At 41.0% G+C, this 27,967-nt stretch overlaps 3 protein-coding genes and 1 long non-coding RNA gene across 4 annotated transcripts; 2 read left to right on the top strand and 2 right to left on the bottom strand.

Annotated features, from left to right (window-relative positions):
- Nucleotides 1–41: 41 nt before the first annotated feature.
- Nucleotides 42–10,563, top strand: LOC134879197 (chloride anion exchanger-like). The gene is given in 22 exon segments (XM_063905560.1): nucleotides 42–755; nucleotides 1,067–1,243; nucleotides 1,886–2,025; nucleotides 3,787–3,897; nucleotides 3,983–4,143; nucleotides 4,946–5,110; nucleotides 5,182–5,334; nucleotides 5,503–5,585; nucleotides 5,800–5,947; nucleotides 6,032–6,145; nucleotides 6,477–6,554; nucleotides 6,642–6,737; nucleotides 7,040–7,146; nucleotides 7,242–7,311; nucleotides 7,427–7,519; nucleotides 7,641–7,736; nucleotides 8,151–8,378; nucleotides 8,681–8,735; nucleotides 9,150–9,215; nucleotides 9,218–9,294; nucleotides 9,376–9,435; nucleotides 10,190–10,563. Coding segments are annotated over 21 exon segments (2,256 nt in total). The 5' UTR covers nucleotides 42–755; nucleotides 1,067–1,115; the 3' UTR covers nucleotides 10,217–10,563.
- Nucleotides 7,340–15,220, bottom strand: LOC134879200 (uncharacterized). Its single transcript, XR_010167806.1, has 4 exons — nucleotides 14,939–15,220; nucleotides 8,143–9,280; nucleotides 7,609–7,655; nucleotides 7,340–7,517 (listed from the first exon to the last, which is right to left on the bottom strand). It is a non-coding gene; the product is annotated as an uncharacterized LOC134879200 (long non-coding RNA).
- On the top strand, nucleotides 12,285–21,923 carry slc26a3.1 (solute carrier family 26 member 3). Its single transcript, XM_063905561.1, has 19 exons — nucleotides 12,285–12,504; nucleotides 13,158–13,297; nucleotides 14,623–14,733; nucleotides 14,961–15,121; nucleotides 15,407–15,571; nucleotides 16,029–16,181; nucleotides 16,301–16,383; nucleotides 16,762–16,909; nucleotides 17,083–17,196; nucleotides 17,351–17,428; nucleotides 18,945–19,040; nucleotides 19,115–19,221; nucleotides 19,360–19,429; nucleotides 19,505–19,597; nucleotides 19,680–19,775; nucleotides 19,848–20,048; nucleotides 20,921–20,975; nucleotides 21,058–21,191; nucleotides 21,786–21,923. Exons 1-19 carry the CDS (start codon nucleotides 12,377–12,379, stop codon nucleotides 21,804–21,806), a joined length of 2,154 nt encoding a protein of 717 aa, XP_063761631.1. The 5' UTR covers nucleotides 12,285–12,376; the 3' UTR covers nucleotides 21,807–21,923.
- Nucleotides 21,707–26,230, bottom strand: LOC134879199 (E3 ubiquitin-protein ligase Hakai-like). Its single transcript, XM_063905562.1, is given in 7 exon segments — nucleotides 21,707–22,793; nucleotides 22,795–23,569; nucleotides 23,696–23,769; nucleotides 23,854–23,937; nucleotides 24,101–24,207; nucleotides 24,481–24,645; nucleotides 26,161–26,230. Coding segments are annotated over 7 exon segments (1,452 nt in total). The 5' UTR covers nucleotides 26,174–26,230; the 3' UTR covers nucleotides 21,707–22,559.
- Between the last annotated feature and the right edge of the window lie 1,737 nt (nucleotides 26,231–27,967).

The raw sequence follows: 27,967 nt of genomic DNA, 5'->3' as shown, positions 1-27,967 counted from the left end.
TGGCTCCTGGAGCAGACTACTTTTAACCACTGAAGTGCACTAAGAAGCGCTTGGATCCTTCCTAACTGTTTTTGTCCATGCACATTGGTTTGTTTTATATACTAACGTCACAAATGAACCCTCCAAAAAGCAACTTCAGTATCATTGGTGCAGCTTTTCCTCAGAAGATTCATATCAAACTATGCTTTAAAAAAAAATAATGGGACAAGAATAAGATCCTTAAAGGTGTTGAGGGCCTAAGGGGACACCATAGAGTATCCCTGGATAAATGAATCTTGGAATACATCTTATGCATTCACAAAAACAAATCTAGGTTCCTGCAGCCGACTATTTTTGACCATTGAAGTGCACTGCAGCAGCCGGCTTTCAGCAGTGCTTCCCCTCCTGAAAAGCTACTTGATTTCCACTTCATAACAATGACCTGCCCTGTCCTGTCCCGTCTGTCCTGGCCACATCCTCCCTATCCTGCCCATCGGTACAATATCTTCCGAATGCTCTTTTGGGGGCGGGAGAAAGCCTCTGCTGAAAGTCGCAGGTTACAGATATCAGTGCGAACAATGGACCAAGGATAAGGCAGGCGTCCAGCAGCGACTGGGACTTCATAATTGCTGTTAATAATTATAGTCGTGATAAGCGGCCGAGGTGGCATTTATTGATGGAAAAGCTTTCTGAGGTCCCATTTCAACTCCAGGAGCAAGAGGAGGAAGAAGAGAAAGTGGAGAGTCTGGATTTGAGACACATTAGGACATTTTCAGGTAGGATATGAAAGAAAAGGTTGCTTTTTAAATACAATTGGGTGTGTAAAGGATCTTTATAAACAGACAGAATTCCAGGGAGGATGCTCCCGTTAATCTTAGGAAAAGTCAGGGAGAACTTCGGCGGGAACAGGCTGTGAGGTGTACCTGTTTCTACATCTCAAATAGAGCCTGAAACAGACGGTGCAGATCAGGACTCTGCCAAGTCTGGACCCTTTGTTGTTTGCCGTTAATGTTATTTGATGAGTGAGGTTCAAAGGCACCACAGCACCCTCTCTTCCCCTAACTCAATGTGATAAATGAAATCTCAGAGCCACACAGGGACGAGGCAGCGGTCCTGCAGGCAGCAGAGGTGACACGATGCGTCCGGGAGCTCAGCAGTACGTGGTGGCCAGGCAGCTTTACTCCGAGGAGTCGTTCAACGAGGACCATGAGAAGGTTTACCGGCACCAGAAGACCATGCTGAACCACGTCAAGCAGTACCTCACGTAAGAACACACATCTGGATTTAGCTTCCTGGGTAAGGGTCTTGACCTTAATCAACCCTTGAGGTACGGCCTTTATAGAAGAGAGGGTTAAGTTCCTATGTAATGAGTTAAACTGTAATGTATTATAGTAAAACTTCAGATTAACGGCAGATTTTGTAAAGTGAAGAAGGACTTTTGGTACCTTTATATACAAATATTCAACTGTAGCACAATGCATAAGGTCTAATCCTGTTCATGACACAAAGCATGTCAAGTAAAAGTCCTGTTGAGCGCTTCACTTCATTAATATGGTCAAATGGATGTAGAAAAGGAGGGAATGGATTTTGCTTCAACAGTTCTTCAGACTTTCTAAAAATGTCCGTTATTGTGAAGTGTGTACATTATTTTCTTGACTGATTCTTGGTTAAAATAAATACACATTTACCTTGTCTTTGTAGGATTTGACCCTCCTTTCCTCTACTAGTTGAAGCTTTAGTTCCACCGAATTCTTTGTCTTGCTTTCCTGCCTCCCTCTCACAGAAATCCAGCCTTTACTTTGTGTTTCCATCTGTGAAATGAGATATTTCATGCTTATATACTTAATGTTTCATCAGGTAAAGGGTGAGGGTTTATTTCAACTGGATTTGTTTCTGCTGATTGCAGATGTGACGCCAAACGAGCCAAGAATGCCGCCCTCTCTCTGTTGCCCATCATCGGCTGGATGAAGATCTACCAAATCAAAGAGTGGCTGTTCAGTGACATCGTGTCCGGCATCAGCACAGGCCTGGTAGCTGTCCTGCAAGGTAAGCACATTCACAACTGCAAGTGTTTCATCTCTTTAAGGATTCCTACATGGTTTAGAGTCTCTCCTGGGACATGTCTCCATGCTTTAGTGTTCAGAAAGCTCTTTATGTTTCTCATACTGCCTGTGCTGCAGCTCCTCTTTTCACCCTCTGTCTGAAACCAGAGCCCAGTCTGCTCTGATTGGTTAGCTGGCCGGCTCCGTTGTGATTTGTCAACCTGCTTAGAGATGTCCCGCCACCTTAGCCTGTCACGTACAATGTGTTGGAGTGCTAGCCGCAGCCACAGTGTTCCGTGGTGATGTCACTGTGTTCCAGAACTTTGGGATTTGAGCCTCTGCAGACCATTTACATGCACTAAATCCTATATAACAAACTGCAGGGAAGGGAAAACCCCGAAAAGCTTGATAGGGATTATAGCTCCACCGACCCAGCGAACAGTTAATAAGGATTTTCGTGACGCCGCTTTACTGCAAACTCACTCTGACATCTGATAGTGAAACGAAGAGGAAACGCTTTTCGTTATCAGTAACCTTGTTCCCACGCATCACCCGACCAAAGGGAGGAGACAAATGCATCTTCAATCACATACTGCTAGTATCGGTAGAGAAAAGAAATCCTGTGTTTGAACATTCCCAGGGAGGGAGACGTGTGACTGATTAGCCCGAAGGGTCTGTACGTTATCCCCGGGGCTGGATGATGATGATGATGATGATGATGATGATGATTTGCTTTTAGAAAAACTCCTAAAATTAATAGTGATCCTAAAACAATGCTACAAATTGTTTCTTGGCTTCTGCTTCTTTTGTGGCTCTGTTTCATCATTAACACTTTTCTAATCTCAGGATGATAACCTCTCCTCTACTGACTGAGTTATTCAGTTATTATCTCAAGCAGCAGGTCTGGGTGAACATACATATACAAAGCACAGGTTTCTAGTTTCAGGATTTTCCGTGTCGTAGTGGAGGCTACTTTTAAAGTTTATTTATTGAGGATATTTTAGTATTAATTGGATTCAGAATCAGTTCCTTTATATCTTTTTATAATGTGGTTATCTGTTATCTAATTCTTAAATGATGTCATAAAATCATTAAAATTCATTACTTTTTCACATCTTTCCACCATATAATCTATGCGTACAACCCATAATGATGCTAATCACATTTCAACTTTGTAAATAAGACGTGCTTTATTTCAAAAAACATTATTATAATATAAAATAATTGTAATATTTATTATTTTGTATCAAAATATATATTTTTGTATATAATTACTTTTTGGCCCCGGCCGTGGCGCAACTGACTGGGGCACCTGCACCGCACTCCGGCGACCGGGTTCGATTCCGGATCCGTGGTCCTTTCCGGATCCCACCCCGACTCTCTCCCCCACTTTCCTGTCACTCTCCACTGTCCTATCCGATTAAAGGCAAAAAGCCCCCAAAACATCTTTAAAAACAACAATGCTTTTTATGTTGTTTAATATTTTATTATATTTATTTCATTGTATTCGATTTCTTTCTCCAAATTCAAAATATTTCTACAGTGTCAACTTTTAAAAATGATCATTTCTGACTCATTATTCTAACTCCTTCATGTGGCCCTAATCATCTTCTTTGAAACATTCACACTTTTTGTCTCTTTTAAACATTTTTTGACTGGTTCTTAAAAATTATGATTTTTTCTAAACGTCGACTCATAAAAACGTCACTGTTATGTGTTTTATTATTATTACTGTGTACATCACATGCATGTCGCTGTGTTCCAGGTCTGGCGTATTGCCTGCTGGCCTCTTTGCCGCCCTGGTATGGACTTTTCTCCGCCTTCTTCCCCGTCATCATTTACTTCTTCCTGGGCACCTCACGACACATCTCAGTGGGTAAGGCCAGTGTAAACCCTGTCCCTTTGGCTGCTTTGAAAACAAAACCACAACTCGCTAACCTGCTTCCCTCCGTCTCTTGTAGGTCCGTTCCCGGTCTTGTGTCTGATGATCGGCTCGGTGGTCACCAGGCTGGTTCCAGACGAGGGTCCGCCAACCAACATCACCGGGTTCGAAGGCCTGACGAGAGACGAGCAGAGGGTGCTGGTGGCTTCGTCTGTGACCTTCCTCGCCGGTATCATGCAGGTGAAACACATTACAGGTTATCCCCGTTCAACCCTGTACAATTTACCTTGTCTTGTGTACAAAATAATCCATAATAATCCTAAATGAAGATTATAAGGGCATGAATCTCCTCCAGAAATAGACACTATTTTATGCAAACCCTGATCTGTACAGGTGTGTGCTTACATATACCACCATCATTAGATCCCCTTCATTGCAATATATTGTCCAAATACAACCTCTTAACTATTGAAAATCTTTGCACAATCTGCATTTATAGCCATGAAAGCATTGGAATATGCTTCTGAATTAGCTGAAAACGTGCACAGACCTTTACTCTTTCTCCCAAATGCATATTGATAAAAGACCTTTGTCAACACAGTTACAATGAATTGATATATTATATTGTTACTGTCCTGTATTGTATAGACCTGTACTTTGATGTGTTGTGCGATTGACACTACGTAATGTGTTTAGTGTTTGTTAATTATTAGGTTTGTATGACTGCCCATCGATATAGTAATTAGCTCCAATCTGGCATAGATCTTTTGAGCTGACGCTTTTATCTAAAACAACTAACAATAAGTCCAATAAACCATGAAGATGCAAGTGCAGATAAACTTGCTTTAAATAAACCAAACCCTTTCTTTGGTGTTGAATTTAATGGCTGAAGCAGGAAACAGTAGGGTTTTCAGTTTGTGAGCGAAGACTTTCACCTGTCCTGATATCAATGAGCAGCTTATATTGGAGCCAGGATAGCAAACAGAGGTGTATTGGTCCTTGTCCAATAAATATAACATCACAACCCTTGTATTTCTTCCAGCTTGCAATGGGTGTCCTGCAGGTGGGCTTTGTTGTGATGTACCTGTCCGACACGCTGGTTTCCGGCTTCACCACAGCCGCCGCCGTGCACATCCTGGTGTCCCAGCTCAAGTTTGTGTTGGGGTTAACGGTTCCCGGCATCAGCGGCCCACTCGCTCTCATATATGTAAGCAGCTTTCCCTCTCCTAGCACAGTCAGGGAGCATGCATCTGTTTGACCTCACTTGTTTTTTTGCAGACCCTGGAGATCATTTTCAATCAGATCACCTCCACCAACGTGTGTGACGTGGTGATCTCCTTGGTGATCATGGTGGTGGTGTTCATCGTGAAGGAGCTGAACGAAAGGTTCAAATCCAAGCTGCCGGTGCCCATCCCCATAGAGGTCATCATGGTGAGCAACGTGACGCACCCTGAGTCATAATGACACCATTATTAGTTATCATTTATCATTATGACATCATTTACAGCTCTTGAAAGGAAGCAGTTGAAGGAAGCTCCTCGCTCACTGTGTGGAGTTCATAAAAATGTCTGATAATTCCGATCTTTTTTCCTCATCCAGACGGTGATTGCATGTGGAGTTTCATACGGGTTTGACTTCAAGACAAGATTTGGCATTGATGTGGTCGGCTTTATTCCACAAGGGTGAGATTTTGCACCTAAAAAGCAACACTTCTCTTTGTTGTATGAACTTAAATCACCCATAACCACAACGATCAAATGATATACGAGGTAGAATTTTGATAGACTAAGGGGGCGGGACATCTCTGAGCAGTTGACCAATCACAACAGAGCCGGCCAGACACTAAATAGTGATATACACCTGAAAATGAGCAGCATATGTTATATGTGTCTTCAGGTACGAGCCTCCGATGGCCCCAAACTTGCACATCTTCCAGGAGACAGCCGTGGAAGCTTTCCCAATGGCCATCGTGGGTTTCGCTGTTGCCTTCTCCGTGGCAAAGGTCTATTCTGTGAAACACGACTACACCATAGATGGAAACCAGGTGTGTAATAATGCTGACATCAGTTGGAGGAACAAATCCTGGCTTTAAAAATACTCTACTACAAGTACAAGTGTCTTTCTGTAGGAGCTGATCGCTTTTGGAGCCAGCAACATCTTCGGAGCTACCTTCAAGTCGTTCGCTGCGAGTACAGCTCTGTCCAGGAGCGCCGTGCAGGAGAGCACAGGTGGAAAGACTCAGGTAAAATAATGTGTAAAATAGAATATTTTTGGGACATTTGGGAACACTTTCATGCTGAGATTTAAGTGGGAAAAGTGTCACCAAAATATGCAACTCTGGCTCAAATCAGCAGCCAGTTAGTCTTGCCTGAGCAAGTCTATCCTGGTGTTACTGGGAACCAATAATGAAGAAGATGTCACTTCTTTTTATAATCTTACTCAGATTTAAACCAGAAAACCTATTTTTCTGCAGGGGTTTCATTGATTCTCCATTGAAGCATACTGTATTTACCACATGTGGCCCCGAGGGAGTGTGTGTCACCTTTATCGTTAAACATACCTGTCCCTTTCAGATAGCAGGTTTACTGTCAGCTATTATCACCATGATCGTTACACTGGCCATTGGATTTCTTCTGGAGCCGCTCCCAAAGGTGAACCTCAGATCTCAACAACATGCAATAGAAGTCTTTGGGGTCTAAACTGGCTGAAATATGACCTTTGACCTACTCTTTTCCTAGTCTGTGCTTGGTGCTGTGGTCCTCGTCAATCTGAAGGGCATGCTGATGCAGGTTAGAGAGGTCCCTTACCTGTGGAGGAGGGACAAACCAGACTGTGTAAGTACTCATAAAGATATTTTAAAAAGAGACACAAGTCGGAAAAAGATGGAAGTCAAGTTGTTGGCCGAGCTTTAGCTGTCACCTGGGGTTAGCCATGGTTAGCAATAGCAGTTGATAACTACACTTCATTATGTATACAGCACCATATCCCCAGATAGAAGGTGAGCAGTACCTTATGTACGGTTGATTTAATGGTGCAAATATTAAAGAAGAGCTAAAATGGTCATATTTTTCACCACGCAGAGAAAAAAGTTGACCTTTGCTACCCTCTTCTGTTTCCTCCCATCATGTGCATCCAGGTGGTGTGGTTAGCTACCTGTATTGCATCCATCTTGCTGGGGCTGGATCTCGGGTTGGCTGCAGGCCTCGGGGTCGAGCTGATCAGCGTCGTCATCAGGACTCAGTTGTAAGTACCTGGACGCTCTCTTACTCTGTTTGATGAATGTCTGCTCAATAGTGCTCAAATGATCGGATTTCCATTTATTTTTATTTTCATTCCAGCCCTCGCTGCAGTGTGCTGGCAAACATCAAAGGAACTGATATCTACCGAGACAGAAAGGACTATGTTGATGTAAGGAACACATTTTTAAGAAGCCCTATTATGCTTTTTGTGGGGTTTCCATTTCCTATATTGGTTTTAGTGCATGTAAATGGTCTGCAAAGGCTAAAATCCCAGATATCTCCAGATATACGAGCCAGAGGGAGTGAAGATCTTCAGGATACCGTCGCCAATCTTTTTTGCCAACATCGACTTCTTCAGGACGAAGCTGGTGGAAGCTGTAAGTAAAACACATCGATGTATTTTCTTGTTTTTTTGGGGCAGGAAATCAACAATTTGCATCTAAAACTTAACAAATTTTGCTTTTACCTCACATCTCATTTACACTGATGTCTCCTCAGGTTGGATTCAACCCGCTGAGAGTGTTGAGAAAGAGAAACAAGGCAGTGAGGATGATCCGGAAGCTTCTTAAGAAGGGAGACCTTCAGTGGACCTCAGTAAGTAATGGCTTCAGTGACAACAACAAACACACTTTCACAATCCCAGATGAGTCAGTACATCCTTTTTCACACCATCACCGCTCTCCCTCCCTTTTGTTTGAAATCTGTTCAGATTTAGCAGTGACTTTATACATTTTATTACACAGTAATGGGCTTAAAACCTGCATCTTTTCATATATCCAGCAGGGGGCGACTTTTGGTTGAAGTGCAATTGTGTAGAAGTCTATGAGAAAATAAGACAGGGGGTTAATGGTCTCTATCTCAAGTCTTAACACACCATGATGATTTTTTATGGTCCTATATGGAGTAAAATCTAACGATTCATCAGGGTATGCTTTAGGGCGGGGCTTCCTCATGATTGACAGGTGGCTACCAAAGACACAATGCATAAACAGTGTCTTACCCTCACAGAAAGGCTTCATCAACGCCTCCTGTAGACCTATCAAGGAGTCGGAGGATGAGAGCAACATGGAGGAGTTGGACCTGCCGACTGACTTCAAAGACCTTCCTGCCCGGATCGACTGGAACGCCGATCTTCCCGCAAACATCATGGTTCCCAGAGTGGATCTGCACAGCCTGATCCTGGACTTTGCTGCCGTCTCCTTCCTGGACATCTCCGCCCTGAAGGGACTCAAAACGGTGAGAGACATCACTATGCAACACTCTATTGGCTAGCGCTCCAACACATTGTACGTGATAGGCTAGAGGGGCGGGACATCTCTAACAGAGCCGGTCAGCTAACCAATCGGAGCAGACTGGGCTCTGGTTTCAGACAGAGGGGGAAAAGAGGTGCAGCAGCACAGGCAGTATGAGAAACATATAGAGCTTTCTGAACATTAAAGCAGTAGACTCACTACATACTAAGATGAACCTGAATATGCGCAGAATATTTTCTCTTTTGAAGACGTTTAAAAAGGAAACCCTCTTGACCTTCTTCACAGGCGCTGAAAGAGCTGATTCGGGTTGAAGTTGAGATCTACATTGTGGCTTGTGATCGTAAGTATTAAATGGCAGTATTGCACTTCTAGCAGACACTTACACTTTCTTTTTTTAAATGTGTGCAGTTTGTTCATGAATTTCTAATGAATCCTAAAAATGTTGTTACTGCACCCGTCACTTTATCGGTTCCTTACGAAATGTCACACAAATTTGTGATCCGAAATCTTTTCTACACCAAATTTCTTATGTTTTTTTGATACTGCCCAGCAATGGAGTTCAACATATACATCTGTATTCCTTATGTGGTCATTTCTGGTGTCAAATTGCAATTAATGCAAACAATTTTAACTGGAAACGATTGATTTAAGGTACATTTCTTGGAGGAGCTAGTAGCTTTTAAAAAAGACATTAGCTAACATGCATGACGGATACAATCCTTGGTGTTATGAATATCCTCTCTCTGTCCTGCAGCCTACATCCTGCAGAAGCTGCACGACTGCTGCTTCTTTGACGACGAGGTTAAGCCGTCGATGTTCTTCTGACCCTGCATGACGCCATGCTGCACATCCTCGAGAAACATCCAGGGTCCACGGAAAAGAAATCTGAATACAACAAGGTGAAGAAGACACATTTTAATCAGGTAAAAACAAAGTGCTGGGCGTACAGAATACACTGACCTCTTTACGTTGCTCTGCAGATAATAACAACGGTCACGATCCATCACCCTGGAGGCAGTTTGAGGAGCAGAGATAGACATGTACGTATTTTTGTTTGTAACCTTGACATTGGTTTCATTTGAATTGTTAAACTACTCAATGCACCCGAGTCCAGCCTCGATTAGACAGAGCAAGACATGGCCTTTTTATTTAAAGACAACTACGCAACCGAAGTCAACCAGATACCTTCTTCTTCTGTGCATTGTCCTCTTGTCTTAAATAAGTATTGATATTTCCTCTTTTACTTATCTGGATTACATTTGATATTGAGGTAATCCATAATCAAGAGAAAGAAATCAGGTTATGTTACAGTTACATTTTGATACTCAGATTAGGTTACTGGTTAGGTTACTGGTCAAGTATAACCCCTACCAATCCTGATTGAGGCACACAGTGAACTCTAAGCTTATATTGCAGGTTGAATTAATAATAACAACTTGTCGGTAAAGTCATATAGATCTGGGTTTCCTGGAATATCCGATTTGAAAATGGGAAAACTCGCAGAAGATATTGGGTATTGTTTTCACTCCGAGTTCAGGAATTTCAGGAACAATTGCAAAATATTCTTGGACTCTGAAAATGTATAATAATAATAATAACTTCCATTTATATATCGCCTTTCATATGACACTTTTACAAGGGGGGTGTAATACTAAACACCCTCTGGGACTACAAAGAGTACAGACTAGGGGGATCCAGAGGGTTGGGTCAGCGACACGAGTGTATAAATATGATGCTAAGCTGTGATGGCTAATCCTCCTCCAGAGTAACACCCAGCTCCTTCTCCACCCTCAGGCTCCAGATCCAGAAACCAAGTTCTAACTCCTGAATGAGAAGACGATGATTTCTTGACACCAAATAAAGGACCAAAGAGTAAATGTTTTACAAATCACGCTGAACAATACCCTGACGAGATGCTGTCTTTGTACCTTCGATGATCTGAGTTTACATATACGGTGTTTACTGTAAATGTGGCAAAACTAATTTGCTGGTATTGATGTTTTTTATACTGTATATATATATAGTGAATTTGTAGAAAATGTAGGTGCAATATATTTGACATGTTTTATAGTATTTTCTTGATAATGATAATGAACTGACTGGGAGCAAAGCAATGTGAACAAGAGTGAATGAAGTGACTGAAATAAATATTTGAACACTCGAAATGATGACGTTCAATGTTTCTGTGTGTGTGTTTTGTACGACAGAAATGAGCCACATTTCCACTCTGATGCTGTTAGAAGATACAGATGCAGTATATAGCAGTGGTGGAATACTGTATAACTATTCAGGTACTTGAGTATTTCCATTTTCTGCTACTTCTACTCCACTACATCCATTTGATACTGGTTACATAAATAACATGTTGTATTTATACGATGTACTTTTCCGACTATTTAACCCAGTACTAAACTAAATGTGCTCTAAAATGACGAATTACAATATAAATAAACTCAAATATAAAAGATAAGAACAACATTAGGATATCCTCTAACGATACAAGAGTCATTTCGTCAATTAGTACTTTTATTTTTGGTACATTTAGCTGAAAATATTTCTATACTTTTACTTAAGTAGAGGATCCGAGTACTTTTTCCACCACTGGTATATAGCTATAGAATAAAATACATTTATCCAAGAACCGCCACCGAGTTCTTTACTCTCATGGATTTCTTTTTTTACTTTAGATAACCTCAAATGTCTCTTTATACACTGCCTGGCCAAAAAAAAGGTCACACTCTAATATTCGTTGGACCGCCTTTAGCTTTGATTACGGCACGCACTCGCTGTCGCATCGTTTCCACGAGCTTCTGCAACGTCACAACATTTATGTCTGTCTTGCATTAATTTTCTTTGATCTCGTATTGATGACGAGAGATTCGGACCACTGATCAAAGTCTTCTCCAGCACATCCCAAAGACTCTCAATCAGGTTCAGGTCTGGACTCTGTGGGGGCCAATCCATGTGTGAACATGATGTCTCATGCTCCCTGAACCACTCCTTCACAATTTGAGCCCGTTGGATCCTGGCATTGTCCTCTTGGAACATGCCCGTGCCATCAGGGAGAAGAAACTCATGGATGGAATAACCTGTCCTTCAGTATATTCAGGGAGTCAGCTGACCTCATTCTTTGGGCACGTAGCTGAACCTAGACCAGACCAACTGCAGCAACCCCAGACCATAGCACTGCCCCCACAGGCTGGGGACCTGTTTTTGGGCCGGGCAGTGTATTTTACTTCATACTGATTATGGATTGAATTAAGTTCCTCAAAAGAAACACACTTAAAGAGGCAGTATCGTGCTTTTTGAGGAGGGTTTCCCTTTCCTGTAGTGTGTTATATAGGTCTTAGTGCATGTAAATGGTCAGCAAAGGATATCAGTTCCCTCTAGAGGGAGTTTTCTCTACACAGAGTGACATCTAAGTAACACTCGCGCTTCTCTTAGGTCACGCTCCAACACATTGTACGTGATAGACTAAAGGGGCGGAACATCACTAAACCAGTTGACCGATCACAACAGAGCCGGCCAGCGAACCAATCAGAGCAGGCTGGGCTCTGGTTTCAGACAGAGGGTGAAAATAGGAGCTGCAGCACAGGCAGTATGAGAAAAATAAAGAGCTTTTTGAACATTAAAGCATGGAGACATGTCCCAGGAGAGGCACTACATACTGATATGAAGCAGGAATTGAGTATATCCTCCTGCTTCATTTAAAACTGCTCTCCCAAAGTCAACATGTGGGAATACCTTGTGCACAAGTTCCTTATGAAAGTGGCTGAAGCAAAGGTGTGAAAAAAATGAATTGACAATGAATCATAAACCTGCTTAATGATTGAACAGAGAAGACAAAACCGACGTAGAGATGAAATTGATCTCAGATTACAGATAAGATAAAACAACAAGGGAGGCAGCGGGCAAAGGTTCTTATGAAGGTCTTCCTCCAGAACCTCTCACATTATACCGGGGTCTGTCAGACATGTGAGGATGGTGACTTTGAGGAAACAATACGAGGTGTCCAGACCCGTGTACTCTGAGGACAGCTTCAGAGAAGAGCATCAAAAAGTCTACAGGCTGCGGAAAACCACCTGGGATCATTTTAAAGCTTATCTGTCGTAAGTGAACCGCGGTTATTCAGAGATTTGACTTCATTACTTTGATATGTTCTGCAAAGTAGATGTCAGACTATGATATATGATGACTTTAAGCACCAGTTTGCACTTTAAAGAATCTTGGTGTTTGTTACCAAATGATATAAAGGGCTGAGTAGATGTCAGGTGACCTGTTTCGATTGTTGTGTTGACTTTTGATTGGGTTTTTTGGTTTGTATTGTAAAATAATAACCTACTTTCAAACTGTGTTAGCTGTAATTTGACCTTTCATAGTGTTTTATTTGTCTGATAGTCTACAGATTGTTATCTTCCAAGGTCAACTTGCATACATTTTACTTTTTAGTTCTGTTTTATTTTCTATTTTGAGATACCAAATGATGTGCAATGCCTTGTTTTTAACACGCTGCTGCAATGAAAACATTTCCCAGTTGAGGAGCAATAAAGTTTATCATATCTTATCTATAGACTAGTATTGGTTGTAAGCAGCGGTTATTGACAGACCATCTGTTTATGGGTTAAGTAAGACCTTCTTTCCATCATGGGCTAAAAAAAACAAACAACAAAATACATGTTTTTGTTGTTTGGAATAAATCTAATAATAAATAAAGGGTTTTTGATTAAAGAAAAAACTGCTTTGTCTTTTGTGTTGAATCCAGATGTGACTCAAAACGAGCCAAGAATGCAGTACTGTCTCTCCTGCCCATCATTGGCTGGATGAGGATCTACAGAGTGAGAGAGTGGCTGCTGGGAGATGTGGTCTCTGGGATCAGCACTGGAATGGTGGCCATCATGCAAGGTGAGGACGAGCAGGACGGGGAGAGACTGGGCTCCCATTAGAAAAACGTTGTCATATGCATCCACTGACCACCATGTACTGGAGTGGCATCGTCCCAGAATATTAACTTAGAAATGTTAATTGCTGGATGAAAAACAGGGCATTTGTTTAAAATGAATAATGGATGAATAGAAATAGGGTGAGGGTTAGCAGCATAAAAACAAGCAATGTAATTACAATAAAATAAAATAGCATTTGAAAAGAAAGTAAAAGAATATACATTTGGGACAAAAAATGTGCAGAAAATATGAACAAAATATAAAGCAGGATAAAAATGAATAATGGCATTCCTCAATTTGACTTTACATCCATTACTTTGTTTTGTCCATTTTGATTATTGTTGATATTATTGTAACCTTGTATAGTTTATGGGGGTTAACCTCATGTTCTGCTGCCTGAACGACCTGTTTTTAACCCATGTAAAGCACTTTATATATGCAGTGGCTTATATCTAGTGGCTTTGTCACAGAATATTGCCTCAAAACTGGATGAAAAACAGCATATTAAGGTGATTTGTAGGTATAAATATGTCGATAATTGGTGCAGTTTATTTCCTTCTCTTAAATGTCAATATTACTTATCTTAGACATTGTTTTAGTCAAGTTTGGCTGCAACTAAAATGTGCTTAAGATAACACTTTCTGATCCCAAACAGTGAAGTGAAGGAGTGGCAGCAGCAAAAGGAAGCTCACCATAAACTGTGAAGTCTTTATCTTTAAGGCCGTTTTCTAACCATGTTGATCGGTTGCCAAATTGTCCTAACAACCTTTTTGTTGTATTTTTTTAATGTGGACAATCCTATTCTCCAGGAGAATGATTTGTAGAAGGGTTGGTTACTTCCTTATTGTTCCTTTAGGTCAACATTTTAATTAGAAATGAACAAATGGTTACTAAATGTATGAGCCTCGGCAGTACCCTGTGTGTTATGCTAATTAGCACGCTAGCTAACGAAAGATATGGCATTGGTGAATATCTGTTAAAATAATGTGTGAGCTTGTTGACGAAGCATTAAGCTACAGTAGGTAACAACAAGAAGTCCTTACATGGCTAATTTGTTTTTTTTGGGGGGGGGTTAATGTCTGAAACACATTTTATCTACAGAAGTATTGGTTAGCTTAGCAACCAAATTAGCTTCTTTTGGTAACTTAGCAACCATTTTCTGAAAATTGGCGCATTTTAGGAGCAGAAAAACATGCTTCTTGTGTCATTACGGTTTTTTTCCAGAGATTTTTGACAATTATTATGATTTAAATCTTCGATCTGTGTTTGTTTTTTGCTGTTAACCAGGTCTGGCCTTCTCTCTGCTGGCTTCACTGCCTCCCAGCTACGGCCTCTTCACAGCTTTCTTCCCCATGCTAACATACTTCTTCCTCGGTACTTCGAGGCATATTTCTGTAGGTAAGTCATGCTATAATACTCCTGCATACATTTGCTCTAAAGCTGAAAAAATCTTGGAAAGAGGTATTTAAGTGTCCTTAAAGTGTATTACTTAGTGGTATTTAAGTGTCCTTAAGTAATAACAGGTTTTAGGAATGAGACACATCACTTAAAGAGGCCTTATCTTCTTGATAAGACTGGGTGTGATATCAGTGTGTGTCCTTACCTCAACACACACCTTCCTGCAGGCTCCTTCCCAGTCCTGAGCCTGATGGTGGGAGCGGTGGTGACCCGCCTCGTCCCAGAGGTCGGACCACCTGCCAACATCACTGGCTTTGAGGGCCTGACCCAGGACCAGCAGAGGGTCCTGGTGGCCTCCTCGGTGACCTTTCTCATGGGGATTTTCCAGGTAGATCTGTATTCATTCCACACCCTTTGTCATGGTCGAGCAGAGCAGGTAGAATCCAACATACATGCACACAGCTGGGGAGGCACGAAAGACACCAGGTGAACAGAATCAGGTAATCAAACAGAGACAGGAAGTAAAAGCAGACATAACACGGAGGGTGGACACTTTTCAAAATAAAACACAAACAGGTTGCGACATTTCAAAATAAAACAGAAAAAACTCAGATACCATCTTGACACCATTTTTTCTAAATAAATCTTGTTCTTCCCTTGTTCTTGCCCCCAGCTTGCCATGGGTGTCCTGCAGGTGGGCTTCATCGTCAGGTACCTGTCCGACACGCTGGTGTCCGGCTTCACCACAGCCGCTGCCGTCCACATCCTGGTGTCCCAGCTCAAATTTGTGTTGGGGTTAACCGTCCCAGGCATCAACGGTCCACTCTCTCTCATATATGTAAGTCCAGGATGTGTTATTATCAAGGCTTTTTTTGTTTTTCAAACTAGCAGATATAGACAACTGCTACTGTCTTTATCATTCAGACAGGAGGAAAACAAAGTAGAGAGAAAAGAGCAACTATAAAACCTGCACAAACTCAGTGTTCTGAGTGAAAGAAAACTCATTTCTATGGCAAAGAATCGTGAAAATATACTATCAGCTACATTTTTCAGATTGCTAAGCTTCATAATATGTCTTTCTCTCTGTCTTACTTGTTGACACAGCTGTGGTTATATCATGCAAAGGCTTTCAGGACAATTCATCAGTTGATTGTAAAGCAGTACTGGAGCCAAAGTAAATAATGATAATGGTTTTATTGTGAAAGCTGAAAAGAAAACCCAATACTGTGCAGTTTTAATTTGAATGAATGGATTATATTTTGTGTATTTGCGACTCAGTGTCTGCTTTTGCACAGACCCTGGAGAAGGTCTTCGTCCAGATCACCTCCACCAACATCTGCGACCTGGTGATGTCAATCCTGATCATGTTGATGGTGTTCATCGTGAAGGAGCTGAACGACCTCTACAAAGCCAGGCTGCCAGTTCCCATTCCCATAGAGGTCATCATGGTGAGGGAAGCCTGCTCACTGTCTTATCAAACTACACTTCCCGTTTACATTATTGATGTGTTCAAGGAAGCTGGGATTTAAGAGTAGTCTGTCTCTCTCCGTTGTCTTTGCTCTCACAGACGGTCATAGCGTGTGGTGTTTCCTATGGCTTCAACTTTGAGACGAGATTCGATGTTGAAGTTGTTGGCAAAATGGTTAGTGGGTAAGTTTTACACGTCATCACAGGATTATAGGTCAAAATCAAGCTAATCAACCTAATTTTAAAATACTAATTACTGGATTTGAAGATTTGAATCCGCAAAATGTGCTCCAAATATACAAAGCAAGCGTAGAAAACTGAATAATATACTAAAATACATAGATTTCTAATGCTGATGCGACCATGCATACGTTTAAGAGGTCATGAGGTGATAAATGTCAGAAAAATGAGCTTCTGCTACACAAATCTAAATCATTTTAGGGACTTTTCTTTAATAGTTTGTGAAATATTGAATTATTTACCTGATTTAAAGTTTAAAATTGAATGTAAACAGTATTAAACATGCTTTGAATGCACGATAAAATACAGTTTTTTCTCCAGGTATGAGTCTCCCATTGCGCCCAATCTGGAGGTGTTTCAGGAGAGCGCAGTGGAAGCTTTTCCCGTCGCCATCGTGGGCTTTGCTGTCGCCTTCTCTGTGGCCAAAGTGTACTCCATCAAACATGACTACACCATCGATGGGAACCAGGTGAGTTAGTGGCACATCCTGGCTCTTAATTTGTTACTCATACTCGGATGGATATAAAGACATAAAGTTGAATATTGATTTTATCACAAGGTTGATGTGTGGTTTCCTGGTCAAAGAGAACGGGTTCCTTTATTTTCAGGTAAATGAACTCTTTATGGTTCCTTTGATCCCAGGAGCTCATTGCATTCGGGGTTAGCAACATGTTTGGTGCGAGCTTCAAGTCGTTTGCAGCCAGCACCGCTCTCTCCAGGACGGCTGTGCAGGAAAGCTCAGGAGGCAAAACACAGGTGAGTCAACTACCCTCACAAAAGTTTTACTACCTAACTACAGTAGCATTTTTGGTCTCCGAGAAGAGGTATCTACAATCTGCTTTATAGACCTTGTAATTCTTCATAGGCACGATAAAATGAAAGATTAACTTTTTCTCTTTTACCAATGCAGATTGCAGGGCTGATCTCGGCCATGATGGCGATGATTGTCACCGTGGCGCTCGGCTTCCTGCTGGAGCCTCTTCCCAGGGTGAGGAATACCATAAACGCTTCTGACATTATTGAAAACCTCAACTACCACCATTTAAAGATGTTACTAGCCCTGTTTAACCGTGATAACACGTTCATTTGATGTCATTCTTGTCGTTATCTTGAAATAACAAATGTTCTTCAGAGATATTGACATTTTTTATTCATCAAACAATGTTTTTTGTGACTTTAAATTAATTATTTAATGATCTACTATTATATATTAACAGAGAGTTTCCTTACTTTGACATTTTTAGAAAAATAACCTCAGGAAAACCAAGGAAGTTAAAGGTTTTTAAACGTGTAAATTAAGAGCTTTCATGTAGAAATCAATTGATTAATATCAGGAAGTAAGCTCAGCTGCTATTGTACTTTATCTAAAAAAAAGAGGCCTCTTTTCGGTCACGCCTCCATTGGACTCCTTCGATGACATCACTATGTAACACTCACGCTTCTATTGGCTAGTGCTCCGACACATTGTACATATTAGACAAAGGGGGCGGGACATCTCTATCATGTTGACCAATCACAACAGAGCCGGCAGTATGAGAAAAATAAAGAGCTTTTTGGACATTAAAGCATGGAGACATGTCCCAGGAGAGACTCTACATACTGATATACACCTGAACATCAGCAGGAGAGGACTCTTTAAAGTAGAGACACTACATACTGATATACACCTGAACATCAGCAGGAGAGGACTCTTTAAAGTAGAGACGCTACATACTGATATACACCTGAACATCAGCAGGAGAGGACTCTTTAAAGTAGAGACGCTACATACTGATATACACCTGAACATCAGCAGGAGAGGACTCTTTAAAGTAGAGACACTACATACTGATATACACCTGAACATCAGCAGGAGAGGACTCTTTAAAGTAGAGACGCTACATACTGATATACACCTGAACATCAGCAGGAGAGGACTCTTTAAAGTAGAGACGCTACATACTGATATACACCTGAACATCAGCAGGAGAGGACTCTTTAAAGTAGAGACGCTACATACTGATATACACCTGAACATCAGCAGGAGAGGACTCTTTAAAGTAGAGACACTACATACTGATATACACCTGAACATCAGCAGGAGAGGACTCTTTAAAGTAGAGACGCTACATACTGATATACACCTGAACATCAGCAGGAGAGGACTCTTTAAAGTAGAGACACTACATACTGATATACACCTGAACATCAGCAGGAGAGGACTCTTTAAAGTAGAGACACTACATACTGATATACACCTGAACATCAGCAGGAGAGGACTCTTTAAAGTAGAGACGCTACATACTGATATACACCTGAACATCAGCAGGAGAGGACTCTTTAAAGTAGAGACTCTACATACTGATACACACCTGAACATCAGCAGGAGAGGACTCTTTAAAGTAGAGACACTACATACTGATATACACCTGAACATCAGCAGGAGAGGACTCTTTAAAGTAGAGACACTACAGACTGATATACCCCTAAAGTGAGCATACTATGTCCTCTCTAATGTTTGGCAGTCGGTCCTGGGTGCCTTGGTCATCGTCAACCTGAAGGGCATGCTGATGCAGTTCAGAGAAATCCCGTACTTGTGGAGGAGGGACATACCGGAGTGTGTAAGTGTTTGAAAAGTCTCGTAGTTTTTACTGACCTTATTTCCTCGTCATTAAAGCTCAGGTGATGTCTGCAGGTGGTTTGGATCGGGACCTGTCTGGGTGCCATCCTGCTGGGTCTGGATATCGGTCTGGCGGTCGGCTTGGGGGTGGAGCTGCTCACTGTCGTCTTCAGGGCTCAATTGTAAATAACACAGAGGGGATTTGAAAACTTAAAATCTAACAGGCTGAGCTCCTGTAATGATCGTATGAATTTAACAAAATAAGATGCGTAATAATGTGATGTATTTGTATCACGGCGGTCCGCTCCGTGTTTTCCCAGCCCTCGCTGCTCCGTCCTGGCTAACATCCCGGGAACCAACCTGTACAAAGACCGCAAAGATTACCTGAATGTGAGTAAATGCAACCCAATAAACACTTGTTATTGTTCTGAATCGCTTCTTGTATTACGATGCATCTCCTCTCAGCTATTCGAACCAAATGGAGTAAAGATCTTCCGGATCCCCTCGCCTATCTTCTTCGCTAATATCGAGTTCTTCAGGGACAAGTTGGTGGAAGCTGTACGTACAACACACACTTCTCCATACTACACTTCACTTGTGTGTATTTTAAAAAGGAAATCATGACTTCCACATGTTCCAGGTTGGGTTTAACCCTCTGAGGGTGTTGAGAAAGAGGAACAAGGCTCTCAGGAAAATCACTAAACTGCAGCGGAAACAGGATGGCGACATAGCAGAGGTGAGGAATCAAGGACACGATTCTGAGCTTCTTCTTTCAAACAGCTTCACTTTCCCTTAATCTTCCCAACAGAAAGGCGTGAGGGATTTATCCTGCATGAATGTGGAAGAGTCGGATCGACCCTCGGACCTCGATGACCTTCCCATGCGGGTGAACTGGAACGCAGAGCTTCCCGCTAACATCAGCGTTCCCAGAGTGGACCTCCACAGCCTGATCCTGGACTTTTCTGCTGTCTCGTTTCTGGACATTTCCGCCATGAAGGGACTCAAAACGGTACCGAGGCATCGAATGCTGAACTCTTTAAGTCATCATAAGGCTGAGAAAGTCTTGAACAGGAAGTCGTCTCTTCTTTTTATGACTACTTCATTCAGTATACATCAACTACCCTCAAGAAAAAGTTGACTGGAAATAAGTTCTAACTCATGTTTTGATTTCCTTCAAAATAAAAGCCTGGATCACAATCGAAAAGCTTTTATTTTGAAGGAGCACCAACAGAAACAGAATGTGTTTCTTGTCGCCATACTCAGGTTATAACCACAGTTCTCTCTATGTAAAAGAAGCAGTAATACAAGCATCAGTAGCAGCGGAGAGAAGACACTGGTTAGATTAAATTAGATGTACATATTAACAAATATTATCAAATACTATTATGAATAAACTCGAATAAAGAAAGTATTTCAATACGTGTGTAAACAACGTGTCACTGTATTTGGATTTTGGATATCTATAGGCAGAAATTATTTAGCTTATTCCGAATAAATGTAACATTTCTTCTTCTGCTGCAGATTTGTCCTTGTAAGAAACAGTCAAGATTCAGTAAAAATATGTTAAATACTATAAAGCAATGGCACTGTTTACATTAAATAACACATGTATGATCTATGATCTGTGAACAAACCAAATGGTTTATTCCAATTATTATTTATTTTTCTAGATATTGCTTCATCGGCTGCAGACAAGAATAGACTATATTCAATAGAAATATGTTGAATTCTATAAAGCAATGACATATCATGAATGAAAAAGCATTAAAGCAGATGAGACAAAGTACACAATAAAATAGAGCCAACGTACTTATATTTGTAGCTCACTAATTATAAATGTGTGAATATTTCCCATGCACTAACGAGCTGTGTCCTCCACAGGCACTGAAGGAATTTGTCCGTTTGGATGTGGACGTTTACATTGTCTCCTGTGATGGTGAGTTTCACACGCTTCCTAAAAAGCTCGACATCCCACAGTAATACTTCTCCTGTAACCTGCCTCCCATGTGCCGACACAGCGTACATCCTGGAGAAACTGCACAGCTGTCTGTTCTTCGACGAGGAGATTCTGACCTCCATGTTTTTCCCCACGCTTCATGACGCCATGCTGCACGTTCTTGAAAAGCACAAGGACGACAAACCCGGCCGGGTGGTGAGGAAAATATATTTGGAGTTTTATCAAATTATAGTGAAGTATGTCATCATGTAATATGAATTTAAATGCATGCAATAGCCTTACTGTTCCTTTATATTTGCATTGTTTTTAAACGTAATATTAATATCAAATCACAATGAAAGTGTCGACAATGTCCAGCAGAGGGCTCGTAACTAACCATTGTGAAATAACTCAACAAAATGCTCTCTATTTTTCTAAAAACACCCACAAGCAGGATGGAAATGTGATGATACATGCATTATGTCAAATAAAAGTGATAGAGGAAGCTATAAACCCACTTCTTTAAACTCAATATCTAAACGAGTGTACCTAAAGGAAACAATTATGTGTCAAGTTTCCCATTTGAGCTCAAAGCAAAAGACAAGTGCAACAATAATCCTTTTGGTTGAGTTTCAGGGACGTGTGGACAGAAAACACACTTTTGTTTTATTTGTAAACCTCGTTGGTTTCATTTGAATGGGAATATGAATGGAATAACGAGGAAGAAGAACTACTCTTTTGTGCATTTAATGTGTTGATTAATCAGATTTATTTCCCTACTGAATTCAATCATTACCTCTTTTTTTTCAGATAAAAGACACCAAACTCTAGAAGAACTGTCTCCAGGAACTTCCTTTCCAAATGACCCCCGAATATAGAAGATAAACTGTAATATAAAATGTGTTTCGCTCATCACAACATAATAAAACTAATATTGTGTGAAATGCTGACGTTTGAAGGTTGTCATTTGATCCATGACTTACTGCAGCTTTGAAATGTTTCCATTGTTAAACACAGTATGTCCAAGATAGAACGGAAGGATTTAAATGTTAGAATGCTGATTATTCTTGTCAATAACTTTCAAAGCAAACAAACAAGCTGGTGCAGCTTCATCCGTCATCAAGCAGGAGATTTTCATCTGCTGTTAAAAATTTATTGAGACACAGTAAGCATTGTTCAATTAACACGATGCATGAAATCAGCTGACATATATACAGAAATATTTACCTTATGCTATTTAAAAAAGAAAAAAGGACATTGCTGCTCTCCTTCAAGTCTATCAACAAACATGTGCAGCAGTAACAGATTTAACAGGGCGAATGTCAAAATGAAAGTCCTATTGGAAAAATCTGAACCATCGACTTCCATTAAATGTATCAAGTCAACATATTCCACATTATTATATTGGGTTAGAAACACCAACTTAATGTTATTGCTTTTAACATCTCATACATGTGTAATTTGTTGACATTATACATGTAATGGAAGTCAACGGTTCAGTTTTCTCAGCGTATGCTGCAACCCTGAGGTCTACGATCACATTATCAGACGGGTGGTTTGAAGCAGCCTGGTCAGTCGGCCGTTTTACTGATAGTAAGGCCGGTAGCGACCCTGATCTGGGTGGTGGGGTCCGGGCATTTGGCCCTGGGGAGGAGGACCCTGCATTCGTGGAGGTGGGGGCCCTCTGGGAGCCGGCCACATCCCAGGACTGAGGCCTCCAGGCTGGGTAAACGGGGGACTGAGTGTGCCCTGGTCCTCGGGGAATTGTTGCATGGAGTTGGGGTTGTAGTGATGAGGCGGTGGGGCGTTGACAGGGGGGGCCGCTATGCGGTGGTGGGGGCCCCGGGGGCGGGTGGTTCATATAGGGGGGCATCTGACCCATGATGTGCCCCGGTGGAGGTGTGATTGGCGGGGGAGCCGAGGACATGGGGGGAGGAGGGGCCTGGTTGTACACCATGTGAGGCGTCCCGGATGCTTGGGGAGGATGCTGCATGGGGTGGTTGATGGGAGGCGGTGGGGGAGGCGGGGGACCAAAGTGCTGCTGCGGGGGCGCCATCATGTGGTGGGAGTGGGGCCCTACAGGTGGCTGACCGGGATAGTCCCCTGGGTGATGGTGGGGGGGTGGCTGCACAGGGCCTGGCCCGGCATCCCGCGAGGAAGAGTCATCTTGAATCGGGACCGTGATGAGATTGCTGTGTTTACGTGTCGTCACCGTGGCGATACGGAATGTCTCGGGCCCAATAGCGTTCGGGGGCGGGGCTTCGTGAGAAGTCGGCGGCGGCGGTTGGCTGTAAGGGTCGTGGCTGCCATGCTGCAGCGGGTTGGGCAGGTGGACGTGGTTCTTGGGTAAATGAGGAGGAGGGACTCTGAAGCGTTCAAGGACCTCGGATGCAGGGGGGGGCAGGTGCACAGGCTCCTGGCGACCGGAGGAGGACTTAGGGACCCTCATGTGGCGGTGGTTGACGTGGGCCTGCAGGTCGCGCTGGGACAGGTAGGTGCGCTTGCATCCCGACACGACGCTGCACATGTAGAGGGAGCCGCGCTGGCACTGCTCGATGCGCTGCACCGGGTCTGTGCAGCTGAACATGGTGAGGCTGGGGGGGAGAGTTTTCAGATTATTATCTTTCATGGATCAATAGATTGTTCTGAAGAAAACTAAATGCTATCTTTGCCACACAAACAATAATACAACAGCTTTCAGATAAAGAAAATGGTCTCACCCTGGACACATCTTCTCTCCTTTCTTCTCATGAAGCAGAGCACAGTCGTAACAGAAGACGTGTTTGCAGGGGATCTGAGGAGTGAGAGGACAAGAGTTAGACATCAACATTTTTCAGTGACTGCCTACTGAGAAGGTCAGGTAAAAAATATGACATACCATCCGTCCGTATAGCTGGATAGGAAGTCCACATTTATCACAAAAGTGAACTGGAACGTCATCCTTTTCTCCAATCAAATGCAACTAAAATGGGGGAAGAATCAGGTAAGAAGGATTCAAATTCACTCTTATTTCATTTCATTTGTCATACCAGCAACAAATTAGGAAGCATTTATTGGTCTGACATCACAACAACGTATCAGTCTAAACTAGCTGTTGCTTTGTATCACTCCCCATAAGTGATTACCTTAAAGTCCCAAAACAGTGCCTGGGGGAATCTTCTCTGATTTGCAAAGACATCTCCAGCTTTAGCTCCACAATCAAATCTCTCATCCTTCTTGAAGCCAAAGTTTTCTGTGAAAGAAAGAGACAAAGAAATGATGATGCAGTCCATGAAAAACAGAGCAATTCATACTCAGAGCCCACATGTCTAATTCAAATGTCTCCAAGAAGTGACCAAGGGTCTTTCAATTTTATAACCAAGATGCTTTGACATGATAAGCTTTAAGGGTTACAGGGAAACAACATTGCCTTACTGAGTCAAGAATGCTTTGGCAAAGAGGTCACATGTTTGACCATCGCCACAACTAACTAACACACTCGTAGTGCCACCATAGCTCTGCTTACCGTCTTCTACAGCCTCTATTTTGGGAGGTCTGCTGCTGGGTCTCCCGGCGCGGGGCTGAGGTTTGCTCCTTAAGGGCTGCTTGGATATCAGTTTGATGGGGATTCGTCTGCGAACATCTGGGCCACCCAAACACCCAGAACCATCACTTCCTTGAAGATCATTGTCTGTCATGGGGAAAGGAAGTACACAAAAACAGTGTCAAAATGTGTGTTATAGAGACATGATTCTATAAATAACTTACCAAATGTTACAACATGGACTCAAAGGACATGCTAACATCAAGAGTTCCGTACTTTTGTTATGATTTCTCCCAAAAATATTTGTTTTTAAAGTACGTTTTTTAATTGTCTGGCACGGTCTGTAAGAAGACAATGATTTAAATGACCGATGACTTAGTTTTCACATAATATATTTGTACTTTCACTTTTGTACATAGTACTGTATGTTTATATGTGTGTCCCTTTAGTAGATGGGTATGTTAGAGAGTAGTCTAATTTATTCTGCATATTTTATAGTGTGTATTCTGAAATACTCGTCTGACTATATGTTTTTTCTACTGTGAATATGTATTTATTAGCCTCTTAATGTTGTAATTCTTTCAAATGACTGTCAAAAATGCTGCTATGACAAAACAACTTCCTAACTTACGATAAATAAAGTATATATCTATCTATCCTCCAACTTCTGCCAACCGGACAGACGAATGAGACGGATGAAACCTCAATTCGTGCATTAAGGCCTAGCCGTATGTCTTGAGGACCATAAGCTAAACAACTAAGAGGAAGGACTAAAACATTCCAGCACATGTAATAAATAAAGACCACAAAAGTTCACCAGACTAGTGACAGTTTTATCCAACAGGCCATACATGACTGCTAAACTCCTGAGCTCTGAGAAGTGCCTTCACAACGTTAAGCATCCATCTGTTGCATAGCACATTCCTGTATATTATACAATTTTACATTCGTTTTCAGCTCATCTTAGTCCATTTAACATTGAGTACATTTCAATATATAGTATATAGGTCACTTCTCCTGCATTACTTTCACATTGGTCTCTCGAAACATTCTTTCACTATTTATTTTCAGTTCTGTTTCCTTTTGCCCTATTTCTATTGTTGTATGTCTTATATATTCATGTAGCATTGTTGAAGGAGACTGGGACTTAAGATTTCCATTGCCATATCTACACTGTAGCTACTCTGCATATTACAATAAAACCTTTGACTCTCACGAAGTAATTTCAGCTCATGGCTTCATCACTTAGCATCATGCTAACGTTAGTGATGTAGCATTCGCGCCCCAAGTCAGTCGCATCTATCGGTTACGCCTCCTAAACATGTGGAAATACAATGCTTGCCATTCAACTCAAGGTAGTAATTGCGTAAAATCAGTTGCAACAGTGCGGTAAGCCTTAACGATTAATTAAGCACTTCACGTTAACTTTTGGGGATCACAGCAGTTGAAATGTTAGCCAGTGTGTAGCTAACATTAGCCTGGTAGCACGCTAGCTTTATAACGCTTCTCTGCACGATACAGGGATGTCGTAGCAAACTAGTCTGAAGAAAGTATGATACATTGCCATTAGAGGAGCCAATGCAACATAAAGTACAACTGCGTGGTGGGGAATATATAGAACAAATGAAGTTTCGCTAACGCCCTGCTCGGTATTTTGCTTACCGCTTTGGTCCATGATCCAACGAGTGAACGCAATGCATTGTGGGAAAGAGAAGGCGACGAGAAGAGGTGGAGAGAGGAACCAGGAAAGAAGTAAAGTTAGTGGAAAGTTAATTATTAATTTACTAAATTACATGAAAATAGTAAATTAAAACAAACAACACTTTAACACATTTCTAAACACCTTAATTCCTGAAAAAAAGTAAGTAGAAAGCTGGATTTTATACAAATATTGGGGTTGTTGTTTTTTTCAGAACTAATTTTAATGTTGGGAATGTTCAAATTGATAAGAAGAAGGTGAAGGTGAAGGTGTTTCAAGTCAAGTTTAGCTAATCTTTACTTCAAATTACAACAATAAGACAAAACTATTAAAAATATAGAAATAAGAAGGCAATTAAAACCAAACGTATATTTGATAAATATGTTTACCTTTTGTTTTTCATCACTATTTTCTTTATGTCTTTTACTATTTCCATGTAACCTACCCCTGATGTCAATTAAATGTGTGTAATGTTTGATGTACATGTTTTTTTTCTTGAACAAAGTAGAAAAGGTAAAGATGTGAGAGGGGAAAATATTACAAGTTAATCAAATTAAATAAAACAGTAAAAAGCAAATATTGAATTCATCATTATTTATTAGCAAGGGTTTAATCATAATACACATATTCTACAGGTTATCAATGTTTTGAAGAATATCGTGTCATGTAAACACTACTTTTTAACAGTCTTATTACTTAGAGAAGGTTCTTTCATAATGATTTCATATCGTGAATATATATTATATTGGAGATTCTTGGCTCTTGATTCAACAATTGAAATATATTCACGCACTCTGCCCTATAGGGAGACAGAATAACTGGTGTTGTGATTATAATTCAATGCAACTCAACACGTGACTAATTTTATATAGCATTTAGTCTATTCTTTAATAGTTGGGACACCTTCTCCTTACATTTTGAAACAGAAGCAATTCTTAAATACGATCAGGTATAGAAAAGAAGTAGGAAAAAATAAAGTACTTAACTTAAGTATGGTACTTGAGTAAATGTAGTTACTTTACACCACTGTTTATAACAAACATAGTGTGTGAGAATCTTAAGTCTCAGGTTCCAACAATGCAACATACATATGTCTTAAAACAATAAAACTGGTACAAAAAGAAATAAAATAGAAAATAATTGTGCAAGATTATGTTGCAAGGGACCAGTGTGCTACTAAATGAAGGAAGTAAACTATATGCATGTAAACTAGAATAAGGTGAGCTAAAAACTGAATGTTAAATGAAATAGGCTACTAAAGCAAAAATGCCCCATAAATGTTTGCACTGACACTTTAAACAATCTGGTGCTTAAAATGGCCATCATTTGGTGTTTGAAGTATTTTTTAATGCTAATATGCAGGACCATCACTTGTGATTTAGTTTTATAGACTATAGTATTTCCACTTTTACTGAAATAAATAATCAGAGCACTTCTTCCCACCATCTTATAGTAAAATACAGGATATTACACACTAACTTTGACTGCACTCTCTTTCTGCACACATACATGTGTATATTTTTGTTTTAAACCGTTATCTGTATTTTTATATTTTATATTTTAATTTCATATCTTTGTGTGAATCTGTTCTGTTTTTTCTGATCTCTATCTGTTGCTGCATAAACGGTTGAATTTCCCCACGGGGATTAATAAACGTACAGTAATTGTGTGTGGTGTTTTTTGGTTTAAATTACCATAAAGAATGAACCTCACTTTTTGTTATCATGGCACGTGTAAAGGCCACTATTAATGCATTGTAAAACTGTACAA

The sequence above is a fragment of the Eleginops maclovinus genome, chromosome 17, assembly GCF_036324505.1.
Source record: "Eleginops maclovinus isolate JMC-PN-2008 ecotype Puerto Natales chromosome 17, JC_Emac_rtc_rv5, whole genome shotgun sequence".
Classification (NCBI taxonomy): Eukaryota; Metazoa; Chordata; class Actinopteri; order Perciformes; family Eleginopidae; genus Eleginops; species Eleginops maclovinus.
The sequence above is the reverse complement of the archived record's forward strand: the minus strand, read 5'-3'. Positions and strand labels throughout refer to the sequence as shown.

Excerpts from the sequence above, each read along its gene's own strand:
- slc26a3.1 (XM_063905561.1), top strand. The coding sequence starts at position 12,377 with ATGGTGACTTTGAGGAAACAATACGAGGTGTCCAGACCCGTGTACTCT. Across the intron at positions 14,734-14,960 it reads TTCGAGGCATATTTCTGTAG|GCTCCTTCCCAGTCCTGAGC; the intron begins GTAAGTCATGCT and ends ACCTTCCTGCAG. Across the intron at positions 17,197-17,350 it reads GCTCAGGAGGCAAAACACAG|ATTGCAGGGCTGATCTCGGC; the intron begins GTGAGTCAACTA and ends TTACCAATGCAG.